We start from the raw sequence: 14426 nt of genomic DNA, 5'->3' as shown, positions 1-14426 counted from the left end.
TACAAATATTCATAGTAAGAATTCAACATTTTATAGACATATATATTAAAACATTTTATCACATATGAACACAGTATGTTTAAAGTCGTGTTTTGATACTTACTTGATTTAAATAGTTTTCAACATTTGTTGAACATAGTAATACAAGTACAGAATCCACATAGTTACAGATCAGTTGTTATGCAGTCAGAAGGCTGATAAAATGTGAGATATCTTTATCGCTTTGGTTTCCACATGTTTTAAATAAATTACTTTTTTCCTCATATTGTACATTATCAACCATCACCTAGTCAAAATATGTTATAATAGTCTTCTGACAGCATCTTACATACAAACTGCATATAAAGCATGTACCAGCATCTTGAAATGTTAACAGAAATTACTCCATCATTTGTATCTCTATTTACATTACACAGATAATGATACCAACAAACATCAGTAACATCTTCTTAATACATGGTGAATTATTGCCTAATGGTTTATTCAGAATAAAAACACTCGATGTTTGCTAAATTGTGTAATATACCAACATATAATCTTTTACGTTGGTCAAAGGTAACTGAAAGTTCCATAACTAGTAATGGAGTCCTCTATGTCTGCAATGAGAAAATGGCTTTAATAATGTAAACGAAAGAAGAAAATCTACTATCGCTGAAAAATATTTATCTACAGTGGGAAACCGATATTTTTTACTATCATGCAATATTTCTTCCCACAAACTACACATGGGCAACTGTATTTCACTCTCATTTGTTTTATTACCTGAGGAGGTATCGAAAGAAGAAAAAATAATTTATTTTTGTGCTGTTATATTTCAGAGAAAGGATTCAGTTCTATGGAGTCACCTGTACACATTTTTGGTTGAAGGATGTAGCTCGTAGTGCAGAAAACTCGAATGACACTTGAATGCATGTATGCAAGGGAATGCCTGTTATTGAATACACGCACATACAAATATCTTTGCTAACGTAATAGTTAGAAGACTTAGTCTGTTCTTTAATGTGCTCAGTGGATACTTGTATGCAACTGCTCAGAGAAATGTATTTATATACATACTGACAACATGTATTTGGTTCTATGAGTAACATGCATAAATACGTAACACTGGTACTGCCTACTGTGTGCAAAAAAGCATATTGTTGGACAATTTCGTTGTAAAATATTCAGAAGGCAAGGACGTAAATTACCGTTAGGAACACAGACAGGAAATTTTGCTTTTAGTGAGTATGTGGCTTAAGACTGTGTGAAATAAAGAAGTGCTTATGGAACTGAACGAGCAATAGTTTCCGCGTAAGTCAGATATCTGCTTTCGTCTCAGAAGTGTGCTGGCAACACTCGTAACAACAATATCAGTAAATATTACACGGAACACTTAACAATTACTTGTCGACGATTTGTGGTTTTCTTTTTTTTTTTTTTGTTTAACCGTATTCGATTCACGCGAGGGCCACAATCCTCGCAGTTTTCACATTTTAAAGGCTCAGTCGGAGCTGTAAACGTATAAAAATATTTCGTACTACAAACATCTCATAGTAAAATTTTGTTGAACTACAAGATTTTTGCAAGACTATTAGTGGGATAGTACTTTTAGGAGTAGGACCATCGATTGGGCTTTCGTGAAGAAGAGGGTGGGCGGGGGCGGGGGGGGGGTTGTTCGTGGGTGGGGGAGGGAGTATATCGTGCGTGGTTGTGTGAGAGAGGTAGGAGGGGGCGGTAGGTGACAGTCGATAGGAGGCCAGTCTTCCAGTTCGGCGTCGGCAGGCCGCCACGTCGGTCCTAGCCCGGAGTGGACGTCGCCGAAGCCGCCGCCGCCGACGCCGCCGCAGCCGCCGGCGCCTGGGGTGTGGGCGTGTAGCCGAGGTTCTTGCGCTGCAGGAAGAGGTGTATCTCGGAGAAGCGCGGGCGCAGCGCGGCGTCGCGGCGCCAGCACTCGGCCATCAGGTCGAAGAGCTCCCGGGGACAGGCGGCGGGCCGCGCGGGGCAGCGCTGGCGGCCGTCGTCCAGCTGCCACCGGCTGCAGTTCTCCACCACCTGCTGGTCGCTCAGCTCCGCCAGCGGCTGCACCGCGCACAGCGTCAGCGTCTCCCACAGCGTCACGCCGAACGCCCACACGTCGCTCTTGGTCGAGTACTCGCCCTGCAAGTGGGGGACACACACACACATACAACGGCAAAGTCAGCAGCACGCGAGAACGAGCAAGAAAGTAAGAGGAGTGCAGTCACTTCTCCCAACGATCTCCCAACTGTGACTATACAGGGTGTTACAAAAAGGTACGGCCAAACTTTCAGGAAACATTCCTCACACACAAATAAAGAAAAGATGTTATGTGGACATTTGTCCGGAAACGCCTAATTTCAATGTTAGAGCTCATTTTAGTTTCGTCAGTATGTACTGTACTTCCTCGATTCAACGCCAGTTGGCCCAATTGAAGGAAGGTAATAACTTCGGTGCTTGTGTTGACATGCGACTCATTGCTCTACAGTACTAGCATCAAGCACATCAGTACGTAGCATCAACAGGTTAGTGTTCATCACGAACGTGGTTTTGCAGTCAGTGCAATGTTCACAAATGCGGAGTTGGCAGATGCCCATTTGATGTATCGATCAGCACGGGGCAATAGCCGTGGCGCGGTACGTTTGTATCGAGACAGATTTCCAGGATCCCGGCAGGAAGACGTTCGAAGCAATTGATCGCCGTCTTAGGGAGCACGGAACATTCCAGCCTATGACTCGCGACTGGGGAAGACCTAGAACGACGAGGACACCTGCAATGGACGAGGCAATTCTTCATGCAGTTGACGATAACCCTAATGTCAGCGTCAGAGAAGTTGCTGCTGTACAAGGTAACGTTGACCACGTCACTGTATGGAGAGTGCTACGGGAGAAACAGTTGTTTCCGTACCGTGTACAGCGTGTGCAGGCACTATCAGCAGCTGATTGGCCTCCACGGTTACACTTCTGCGAATGGTTCATCCAACAATGTGTCAATCCTCATTTCAGTGCAAATGTTCTCTTTACGGATGAGGCTTCTTTCCAACGTGATCAAATTGTAAATTTTCACAATCAACATGTGTGGGGTGACGAGAATCCGCACGCAATTGTGCAATCATCTCATCAACGCAGATTTTCTGTGAACGTTTGGGCAGGCATTGTTGGTGATGTCTCGATTGGGCCCCATGTTCTTCCACCTACGCTCAATCGAACACGTTATCATGATTTCATACGGAATGCTCTACCTGTGCTGCTAGAACATGTGCCTTTACAAGTACAACATGTGGTTCATGCACGACGGAGCTCCTGCACATTTCAGTCGAAGTGTTTGTACGCTTCTCAACAACAGATTCGGTGACCGATGGATTGGTAGAGGCGGACCAATTCCATGGCCTCCACGCTCTCCCGACCTCAACCCTCTTGACTTTCATTTATGGGGGTATTTGAAAGCTCTTGTCTACGCAGCCCCGGTACCAAATGTAGAGACTCTTCGTGCTCGTATTGTGGACGGCTGTGATACAATACGCCATTCTCCAGGGCTGCATCAGCGCATCAGGGATTCCATGCGACGGAGGGTGGATCCATGTATCCTCGCTAACGGAGGACATTTTGAACGCTGGTACGTTCTGTTGCTGTGTGTTTCCATTCCATGATTAATGTGATTTGAAGAGAAGTAATAAAATGAGCTCTAAATTGGAAAGTAAGCGTTTCCGGACACATGTCCACATAACATCTTTTCTTTATTTGTGTGTGAGGAATGTTTCCTGAAAGTTTGGCCGTACCTTTTTGTAACACCCTGTATACCGATGAGTCATGATCCTACCACCACTTGCTACGAGAGTTATTCGTCCACTATTAATCAAATTGTGAGCATATGGAGTATCGTCTCAGTTGTGTGACTGGATTCGTGATTTCCTCTCAGAGAGGTCACAGTTCGTAGTGACAGACGGTAAATAATCTGGTAGAACAGAAGTGATATCTGGCGTTCCGCAAGGTAGTGTCACAGGCCCTCTGCTGTTCCTGATTTACATAAATGATCTAGGTGACAATATGAGCAGGCCCCTTAGATTGTTCGGAGATGATGCTGTAATTTACCCTCATCAGACTATCTACTCCAATTACAAAATGATCTAGAGATAATTTCCATATGATGCGAAAAGTGGCTATTGGCACTAAACAAAGAAAAGTGCGAGGTCATCCACATGGGTACTAAAAGAAATCGGATAATTTTTGGGTGTACGATAAATCGCACAAATCTAAGGGCTGTCAATTCGACTAAATATCTAGGAATTACAATTACGAGCAACTTAAATTGGAAAGACCTCTTGGTCATGCAAGTCATCGTCCTCCTGAAAGGTGATAAGAGGAATACCAAGGTCCTCATCCCGCACACCCTTTGCCGGTAGGCCCCGGACTTCCTGCACCAAACGCACTCAGGTTTGCTGCTCATAAAGCAAATGCCAAGACATGACACCTATTCGTGAGGTATGGACACTGATATTTCCTCCATGGAAGCTGCGTGCTCCACTGGCCAAAACAAACAATCTGCCACACTCAGATCCTATTTCCCATGGCCTACCACTTCAGACAGTCCTGTATTCATCTCGATTGTGCTGGTTCCTCCAGGAGCCACTTGGCTCATAACAGTAGATGCAGCAACTGGATTCCCTCCCCTGACAAAAATTCTTTCACTTCCTTGGTCTAGGCTATATGAGAGAATTGTCAAAGATTTTTGACCTCGGTGGCCTTTCCAAGTGTATTTCCACAGACTCTAGACCACGATTTACCTCTGCTGAATTTCAAACCTTTTTTCAAACCAATAACATCTCTTTAATCCACACTGGGCCACTCTATCCGGCATCGAACGGGTTGGCAGGAATATCCTTCCACATTTTTAAGTCCCAATTGGCTAATGTCTGTCATCACCAACCACTGAAAGACGCGGTTTTCCTTTTCTTGGCATCATATTGGGATACGCCCCAAGACGGTTCCTCTCTAACAGAGAAGCTCTGTGGGCAACCATACTTCTTCAACCTTTCCATACTTCGTGCAGGAGCAGACGAACCACCACATTCAGGATGCCGTCTCAGCGACAGGTTCTCCACGCAAGACCTAGTGAGGGCCCTAACCTTCTTGCAGGGTCATATCCACTGGTTACCTGTGACAGTGTTCTCGGGAGAGCCTTGTTGGAGGTGGCATATCTGGATGGCACTTGGGGCTAGAAGCATATTAAGCAGAAATGCCCCTACAGACGTCTCAGTCCCCCCACGCGACTGCTTAACACAGTTCTCTGTTGCAGAATCTCAGACGGCTGGGGAACCACCTTTGGGCACACCATAGCCTGTTCTCCCACCAGAAGACGTCACACACCGGACAATGGGCCACAGATGTTATGAGCCCGCGATCCCGCTGGACGTGGATCCCAGACCATCTGCCTCTCACCCTAGACACCGAGGACACCAAAGTCTGCTGCCTTCTCTCCATCTTCATCCTCCTGGGAAGGAATCTTATGGTATGACAGCTACTATGCGCCGACGGCACCTCTGGGAACATCAGCCTGGCCAGCGGCCTGATGAACACGAATACACGCCAGGCATCTTGTGACAAAGGAGAGCGGCATCCACGGGCCGGCCAGCACACTTAGGTGCCAGCGCGTGACCTGGAGGAGCTGCCGCCGAGGAGACAAGCGCGGCCAATCATATACATAGTACCACTGTGCTGGCGACTGTTTAGCCCCTAGCTGCAGCTCTCAGCGGCAGTCATATCGCAGTCTACAGTTGTGGAATCATCACTATCATCACGCTGCGACATCGTGGCTTCGACCTGCAGCACCCCGGACGAGATTTCACTTCGCTGCACTGGTCGACTCCTAAGACATTGGTACGTTTCGTTACGGTGCCTATTTCCGTCTAACTTAGTGTGTGGGGCCGCCTTGCGGAATTAGACTTTTTCCTGTTGTTTACCCAGTCGGATATTAACTTTTCACTGCTGACTCATGACATCATCTTAGAGTGACTCTTTTTATTCCGCCTAGCCGCGTGTTAATGTGGAATGAGACTTTATTTCATTTACTCAGGGTATTAATTCATCTTGATCTATCAAGAAGCGACTGTTCGTTTTGCCTTGTCATTACCAAGAACTTCTGCAAATGTTATTCTGTAATTTTTCGTGATTTACTTAATTAACTACGAACTCTTGAATTGTTCACTACGACATCATTTAAACTATACAGTTTATACTGGCGCGCAGACGTCGTTCAGTTATCAGTGCTTGATTAATAAACGTAATGAAGTGCTTTAACTTTGATTATATCCAGGCCCGGATATAACGTTAGGGACGAATGTTGCACTTTTTGCATACAATCAATTGCCCTGTACACACTACTTCTCTGCTATGACTTACTTCACCAGAGGCGGACGGTCACATGATCGCCAGATACCAGTTCCACACCATCTACAGTGCTCAGAGCGACCTGTGTGCTCTTTCAAGGGTGTTGCAAATAATTTCTGTGTAGAGCTTATTTAAAAGCGATTCGTTGTTGGACTTGTACTCGAATGATCCAAGTTCACTAACGCTTTGGGAGATCGTTTTGTGGTTTTCAAGGCGTAGCTAATTTAATTGATGACGATACTACTCATGCAACTGAAATAAAGACAAAGATTTATTTTCAGGATTATTTTACAGATGGACAGTAACAAATCAACATACTCAGCTACTGATAAGATGAGGGACGGGGGGGGGGGATCATTTTAGGGTGGATTCTGGACCGCACTGCAACTGGCCATTTTTCACATTAACAAGCAGAACCAGAGATGAAAGAAGAGAAAAGTAATTTTTGAGAACTTTTGTCTTGGAGAAACAGCAGTCTAGCTAAAAGTGCTTTAAAGATGAACACAAACGGTCGCGACCGCAAAAACATTTATTTCGATGGTAACTGGTTTCGGTCTGTTTTTGACCATCCTCAGGCACCCATACCATGATGGTAGATGGTGGCGGTGAATGGAATGGGTGTTTTAACTCCAGCTGACGTTCGTGACATCACAATGTCCGCTCAATTCACCGCCACCGTCTATAATTCTGGTACAAGGACGGTCGAAAGCTATCCAAAACAGGTTACCATTGAAATAAATCTTTTCGCTATCAAGACTGCGTCCGTTTTTGAAGAGAAATGTCAAGTTGAGAGCTTATTGGTAGTTAAGCCACGTCATATTTCATCTAAACGATCAACGCGTCGACCCCTCTGCTGGGATCTTCTTGAGGATCTTGTGTGTTCACTATTGACTAAAAAATGTCAGATCACTGTTGCGTTCTCTTACAAAAGGTAGTTTTCCCGCGCTTGTGCTGGAGAAGTGGGATTATAAGGTAAAAATTCTTGAGGGTACCATTGGTGGGCAGTGGTCATTGGAGAGCAATTGAAGTATTCCAGTGCTAATGCAGAAGAAGGGGAGCATTAGTGAAATCTCTTGTGGCTACCACTGATGGGCCATCGTCATTGACTGCAGTGGACAGCACAGGAGTCGAAACGTCAATCGATTAGAAAGAAAATGACGCGGCCTAAGAAGCGAGAAGCTTTTAATTTCAGTGACAATGGTCACGAAAGCAACGAAAGTTTACAGACTTACATTAGAGGTGATTTTGAATATTTTACGAGTATTCAGCCAGGCTGTATCAGGATAACCTACTTTCCTTGGCGTGGGGAAAAAAGCACTCCGAAGTCAGGCCACGAGTGGCCTACCGAGACCATACGACCACCGTTTCATCCTCGGTGGAGGGTGCGGGTAGGAGGGGCGTGGGGTCAGCACACCGCTCTCCCGGTCGTAAGATGGTATTCTTGACTGAAGCCGCTACTATTCGGTCGAGTAGCTCCTCAATTGGCATCACGAGGCTGAGTGCACGGCGAAAAATGGCAACAGTGCATGGCGGCCTGGATGGTCACCCATCCAAGTGCCGACCACGCCCGACAGCTCTTAACTTCGATGATCTCACGGCAACCGGTGTATCTACTAAGACAAGGCCGTTGTTGGGGTGAGGACACGGGGCCTTAAAGGCGGAAGATTCAACCATGACCAACTGCATCAGGATGCAGTACGCCGTCACCACGCCGAATACTGTAGAAATATTCAATATCTTCCTACACTGGAAAGACCGAAAATTACACAAGAAATATGTGACGTAAATAATTGTCAGGACTTTTTTGCAGTCATCAGTCTTCTGAAACGTTAGATATGGCCCGCTACGAATTACCCTCTTGTGCCAGCCTCTTCGTCTCAGAGTAATGCTTGCAACCTAAATCCTCAATCCTTTGTTGGATGATTTCCTAGTTCCGTTTTTATCATGTTTACCATACTTTCATTTCTGCACCATTTCTGCGGAGTATCACCTCATTCCCAATTTTATTAGACCACCTAATTTTCAATATATTTCTGTACCACCACATCTCAGACACACTTTCGGCTGATCCCAATCACCAGCAGATCCCGTGCACCAGACAGTACTGCTCGGCAGCCAATCACATGTGCCACATGATCCCTTTCGTCAGCTAATCCCGCGCACTGGCCGATCCCAATCGCTAGCGAATCCCACTCACCAGTCGATCCTGATTGCCATCCAATCCCATGTATTGGACTATCATGATCACCAGCTGATCCCACTTGTCAGCGGATCCTGCACTCCAGCTGGTCCCATGCTCCAGCTGGTCTCGATCACCAGCCCATCACACAGAGTGGATTACAAAGCTGCTCTGGAGTCACTCTGCTATCCGTGCTCTGCGGTAACCCACTGATTAAGCTTGCAGCTCTCTTCCGTGGCTAGTGTCCCTTCATACATGTTTGGATTTACTGGATGTTGTCCTTTATCATAATAACAATGTATTTTCACATAATTGTTTTTATATATATGAAAGAACAATGGCATTTTTTAAGTTATTTATTTACTCAACCTGGTCATACTGATGCTTCCAGGCCTCTTCTTAGATTGCACCAGGGTTTTAAATGTAATTTCAGAACTTATTACAACACAATCACTTAAGAAATCATAATATTATTAATATGAGATTCATCTTTTACTTGCATGTATTGTGGATTTGCCTGTTGCACCATCTTGACTGAAATTACTGATCTTACCACCTTTTTCCCCATCTTTCGAAAGACCTTATTCCCACTATATAAATTGGGTGTTCTCTTGTTTTTCAGTCTTGTAGAATAGTCCATCCAGTTGTTTCTGTATTGCTTAGTCTATTCATTTAAGCTTCTCCCTACCTGTTCTTCTCTGATGACAGCATTCATCCCCCTGTCAGAGAGTGTAACCAGCTGTTCTTCTCAGGAGTCGCATCTCCAATGCTTGTATTATTTATTCTTTTGTTTTTCATTGCACAGTTCACTTCCAAAAGTCATAGTTGCTTCTGACATTTTTTTGTAGAACTTGGGTATAGTTCCCTTCCTTATTTTAGATCAGAAGGTCCTACACATTTTTCTGCTAATGTAATTAAATCTATCTACTTTCTTTTGTACATCTATTTCTGCCATGAATGAGACCATATTTACTAAGAGTCTGAATGAATTTATGCTTTTTATTTTATGATCATTTATTATTATTTTGTTGGGAACTGGCTTCTGGCCTCTGAGTGACATGTTTCCCTAGAAGGCACAAATACATTATATCCCTTTGCGGTTGTGGATAAAACATTAACAGCTGTCTGGAGTGTGATCTCAGTCCAGGGAAATCATGTGCAGTGACTGTCGAACTAGACAACTATTTATCTAAGACTTGTTGCCTAGAAACAGCTATTCCTTAAACTGCTGGGAAACGAGGAAATTGCTCTACGCAGTAATAATGTATGCAAGCTATGTTAGTGCCCTGTGAGTATATACTTTCAAAATCAGGACAAAAATGCCCTGAGGAAAGAAAATGACTCACTTCAAATAAAAAAGTTTTATTTGTAAATGATAACACTGATTAAATTTTCCTCTTTGGGGATATATATAGTAATAATGATTGTAAATGGATACTCTACATACTTAAATTAATTACAATTATGCTATATTACTTGTATTATATTCTGTCTCCAATAAAAGTATGAAAGCATAGCAAGAATAGGCCTTAATTTTGAAATTTTTTCACTTAATAAAAAGTGTTTGGGATTTTGTTGTAATTTTTTGTAAATAATACAGAAGATGAAAAGCAGATGATTTAAATCTCAAAATTAGTAGACATATGACAAACTAATTACGTCTCTTTCTGTGATATTTCAAAACAGAACTAAATCAAATGAAGATACACGTATAATGGCCTGAATTAAAAAGTCAAGGTAACTTTTTTTCATTTATTTTGGTGAGTCGTGAAAAAGAGCTAGTTCATTCCAGTGAGTGGAAAGTTCTGCCCCGAACTCTGAAAAAATGGTTTTGCCCATCTATACCATATACATCGTCTTACTGTGATACTTTTAATTGTACTCGCTATTTCTAGCTGGAAGTTATTATGGAACGAATTTAGTCTTTCTTCCCTCTCATTTGTACTACCAAGCGTATATTCTCCTGTTACTATTTCTTCTACTCCTTCTTCTACTACAGTGTTCCGGTCCTCCATGATTACTAGATTATCGTATTTTAGGTTCTGAATTACCCAATATTCTCATACTTGTATACTTTCTCTATCTCTTCAACTTCTGCTCGTGATGTCTGCACGTGTAACTTCTCTGTTGCTGTTGCCATTTACTTGCTTTTGACTCTGATGAGAACAACTATGTGAACGAACTGTTCACAGTGACTAACTCTCTGGTCTACTTAGCAGTTCATAACGAATCCTACTCCTGTTATACAGTTTTGTCATGCTGTTGACATTACCGTATATTCGTCAGACCAGGAATCCTAATCTCCCCATTTGATTTCACTGACTTCCACTGTTTCTAGACTGAGCCTTTGCATTTGCCTTTTTAGTTTTTAGCTTTCCTACTATGTTCCACACTCCGGTGTGTATAATGTTATCCTTCCGTTGGTTATTCAGTATTTCTCACATCGTTAGCTGCACCTTGGCAGTCCCTTCTCAGAGATGGGAGTGGGAGACTAATCTGGAATCCATTGCCAATGGAGAGATCATCACGACTCTTTTTCAGTTAGATGCGACATATCCTATGGACACACACTGCGTATCTTTAATGCTGTGGTTTCCATTGCCTTCTGCATCGTCATGTCATGGATTATTGCCGAGTATTCCATCTTTTGGGGGGCAGTTTGTCACCGCAAACATAAGAGTGTGCCCTGAACATCTGTCCATTCTTCTGCCCTCTTTGACATGGCTGTTATCAGAACAAGGGCAACTTCGTATGCCAGAAGTCTTTGGCTCCTGTTGCTCATCTCAAGGTAAATAATGAAATAGGTTTTTAAAAATGTGCACCTAAAAACTGTAGGTTTCATAGGTTTTTTTTTAAATTGCATCTAGTGAGTATCCCATTAATTTTCTTTTACAACACGCAAGTTTGGTGATCCCTTACCACCTGGGAATCAACTGAAATCACCCATAATATCCCATTTGTTTCTATTTACGTCTAATCTTGTCAACTGGAAATGACTTAGTGTATTACTTTCTGTTAAATTATAGGGAGCAAATCTGAGATGGGTAGTTCCTTCCGTAATAATTCGATTTATAACAGGTAGATGAAAAGCACTTTGTTGTGTGCGATGAGTGCTTACCTGGTGACACGAGAGATCAGATGAACAAGCAGAAAAATTTCCTATGAAAAATGTATGTTGTTACAGGACTATTAACTTTTTGTGATTCTTCAGGCCAGCAATACACGCTGTGTTATGAGCCCAGGCAGAGCCATAGAGCAGCTATTGACATCAGAGACAACAATGTACTCTTTATACATGTTTTCATAAGGAAGAGAAATAACATCAGCAATTCTCCGAGCAAAAGTAAAGTTTCCTTCTTATTGTTCTGAATCACATTCTGAAGCAGGTCGTGAGGAGGTGTAGCTTGAGACCTTTTGTCATTGAAAGTTACAGGTTTATGTTTACTGCTCACTGGTGTGGGCTCTGTACTAGATAGGGTTGATAGAAGAGATAGAGATGATCCAACGGAGAGCAGGATCATTTAGTAATCGCGATAGCGTTACGGAGATGATAGATAAAACTCCAGTGGAAGACTCTGCAGGAGAGACGCTCAGAAGCTCGGTACGGGCTTTTGTTGAAGTTTTGAGAACATACCTTCACCTAGTAGTCAAGCAGTATATTGCTCCATCCTACGTATATCTCGCGAAGAGACCAAGAGGATAAAATCAGAGAGATTAGAGCCCACACAGAGGCATACTGACAATCTTTCTTTTCACGAACAATGCGAGACTGGAATAGAAGGGAGAACCCTCCGCCACACACCGTCAGGTGGCTTGCGCAGTATGGATGTAGATGTATATGTTTATTATTATTCGAATTGGGCTTCTGTTTGTTAGCCAGTCTTATCTGCAATGTCTAGATCTCGTTGGTCAGACAGCTTCTGACATTCTACCAGCATCACTGGAGTCCCTCAATCAGCGCATTATTTCGCTCCCCCAATAGAGGCGCTGTTCTACATCTGGGTTCAGATCCGTCCATGAAACCTTGATATTTTTCCATCGTGCTACTGAAACTATCCATGTTACTTGCTTTATCTTCATTAGAAGAAGCAAGGCACTTAATGGAAGACGCACTACCCACACCATTTGATACAACTGAAATTCCACCAATCTCTCCTTCTGAAATTAGGAAGATAATAAACTCTCTCAAGAATAAAACTTCACATGGAATTGATGGCATTTCCAGTAGGATAATAACAGCTTGTTCCCAAAAAATAAGTGGGTTTCTTAGCCACATTGTAATAGCTCTCTGAAGCAGGCTATTTTCCCAGAGAGACTGAAGTATGCCATTGTTAAACCACTGCATAAAAAAGGGGATACGTCTGATGTCAACAACTACTGTACAATCTCTCTTCTGACTGCCTTATCCAAAATTCTTGAAAAAGTAATGTATTGTACAGTAGCTTCACACATTTGTAAAAATAAAGTTTTAACAAAATATCTGTTTGGTTTCCAGAAGGGTTTTTCAACGGAAAATGCTATATATACTTTCACTAATGAAATACACTCCTGGAAATGGAAAAAAGAACACATTGACACCGGTGTGTCAGACCCACCATACTTGCTCCGGACACTGCGAGAGGGCTGTACAAGCAATGATCACACGCACGGCACAGCGGACACACCAGGAACCGCGGTGTTGGCCGTCGAATGGCGCTAGCTGCGCAGCATTTGTGCACCGCCGCCGTCAGTGTCAGCCAGTTTGCCGTGGCATACGGAGCTCAATCGCAGTCTTTAACACTGGTAGCATGCCGCGACAGCGTGGACGTGAACCGTATGTGCAGTTGACGGACTTTGAGCGAGGGCGTATAGTGGGCATGCGGGAGGCCGGGTGGACGTACCGCCGAATTGCTCAACACGTGGGGCGTGAGGTCTCCACAGTACATCGATGTTGTCGCCAGTGGTCGGCGGAAGGTGCACGTGCCCGTCGACCTGGGACCGGACCGCAGCGACGCACGGATGCACGCCAAGACCGTAGGATCCTACGCAGTGCCGTAGGGGACCGCACCGCCACTTCCCAGAAAATTAGGGACACTGTTGCTCCTGGGGTATCGGCGAGGACCATTCGCAACCGTCTCCATGAAGCTGGGCTACGGTCCCGCACACCGTTAGGCCGTCTTCCGCTCACGCCCCAACATCGTGCAGCCCGCCTCCAGTGGTGTCGCGACAGGCGTGAATGGAGGGACGAATGGAGACGTGTCGTCTTCAGCGATGAGAGTCGCTTCTGCCTTGGTGCCAATGATGGTCGTATGCGTGTTTGGCGCCGTGCAGGTGAGCGCCACAATCAGGACTGCATACGACCGAGGCACACAGGGCCAACACCCGGCATCATGGTGTGAGGAGCGATCTCCTACACTGGCCGTACACCACTGGTGATCGTCGAGGGGACACTGAATAGTGCACGGTACATCCAAACCGTCATCGAACCCATCGTTCTACCATTCCTAGACCGGCAAGGGAACTTGCTGTTCCAACAGGACAATGCACGTCCGCATGTATCCCGTGCCACCCAACGTGCTCTAGAAGGTGTAAGTCAACTACCCTGGCCAGCAAGATCTCCGGATCTGTCCCCCATTGAGCATGTTTGGGACTGGATGAAGCGTCGTCTCACGCGGTCTGCACGTCCAGCACGAACGCTGGTCCAACTGAGGCGCCAGGTGGAAATGGCATGGCAAGCCGTTCCACAGGACTACATCCAGCATCTCTACGATCGTCTCCATGGGAGAATAGCAGCCTGCATTGCTGCGAAAGGTGGATATACACTGTACTAGTGCCGACATTGTGCATGCTCTGTTGCCTGTGTCTATGTGCCTGTGGTTCTGTCAGTG

General features: G+C 44.4%; 1 protein-coding gene across 1 annotated transcript in view; it reads right to left on the bottom strand.

The window, feature by feature from the left end:
* Nucleotides 1–1776: 1776 nt before the first annotated feature.
* Nucleotides 1777–14426, bottom strand: part of LOC124795540 (discoidin domain-containing receptor 2-like) — a 590808-nt gene continuing 578158 nt past the window's right edge. Inside the window, exon 16 of the mRNA XM_047259613.1 lies at nucleotides 1777–2136. Coding sequence (XP_047115569.1) covers nucleotides 1777–2136 — 360 coding nt within the window. The remainder of the gene's footprint in view (nucleotides 2137–14426) is intronic.

This window comes from Schistocerca piceifrons, chromosome 4 (assembly GCF_021461385.2).
Source record: "Schistocerca piceifrons isolate TAMUIC-IGC-003096 chromosome 4, iqSchPice1.1, whole genome shotgun sequence".
NCBI classification, from domain to species: domain Eukaryota; kingdom Metazoa; phylum Arthropoda; class Insecta; order Orthoptera; family Acrididae; genus Schistocerca; species Schistocerca piceifrons.
Note: the sequence above shows the minus strand (reverse complement) of the source record. Positions and strands in the feature narration are given on the sequence as shown.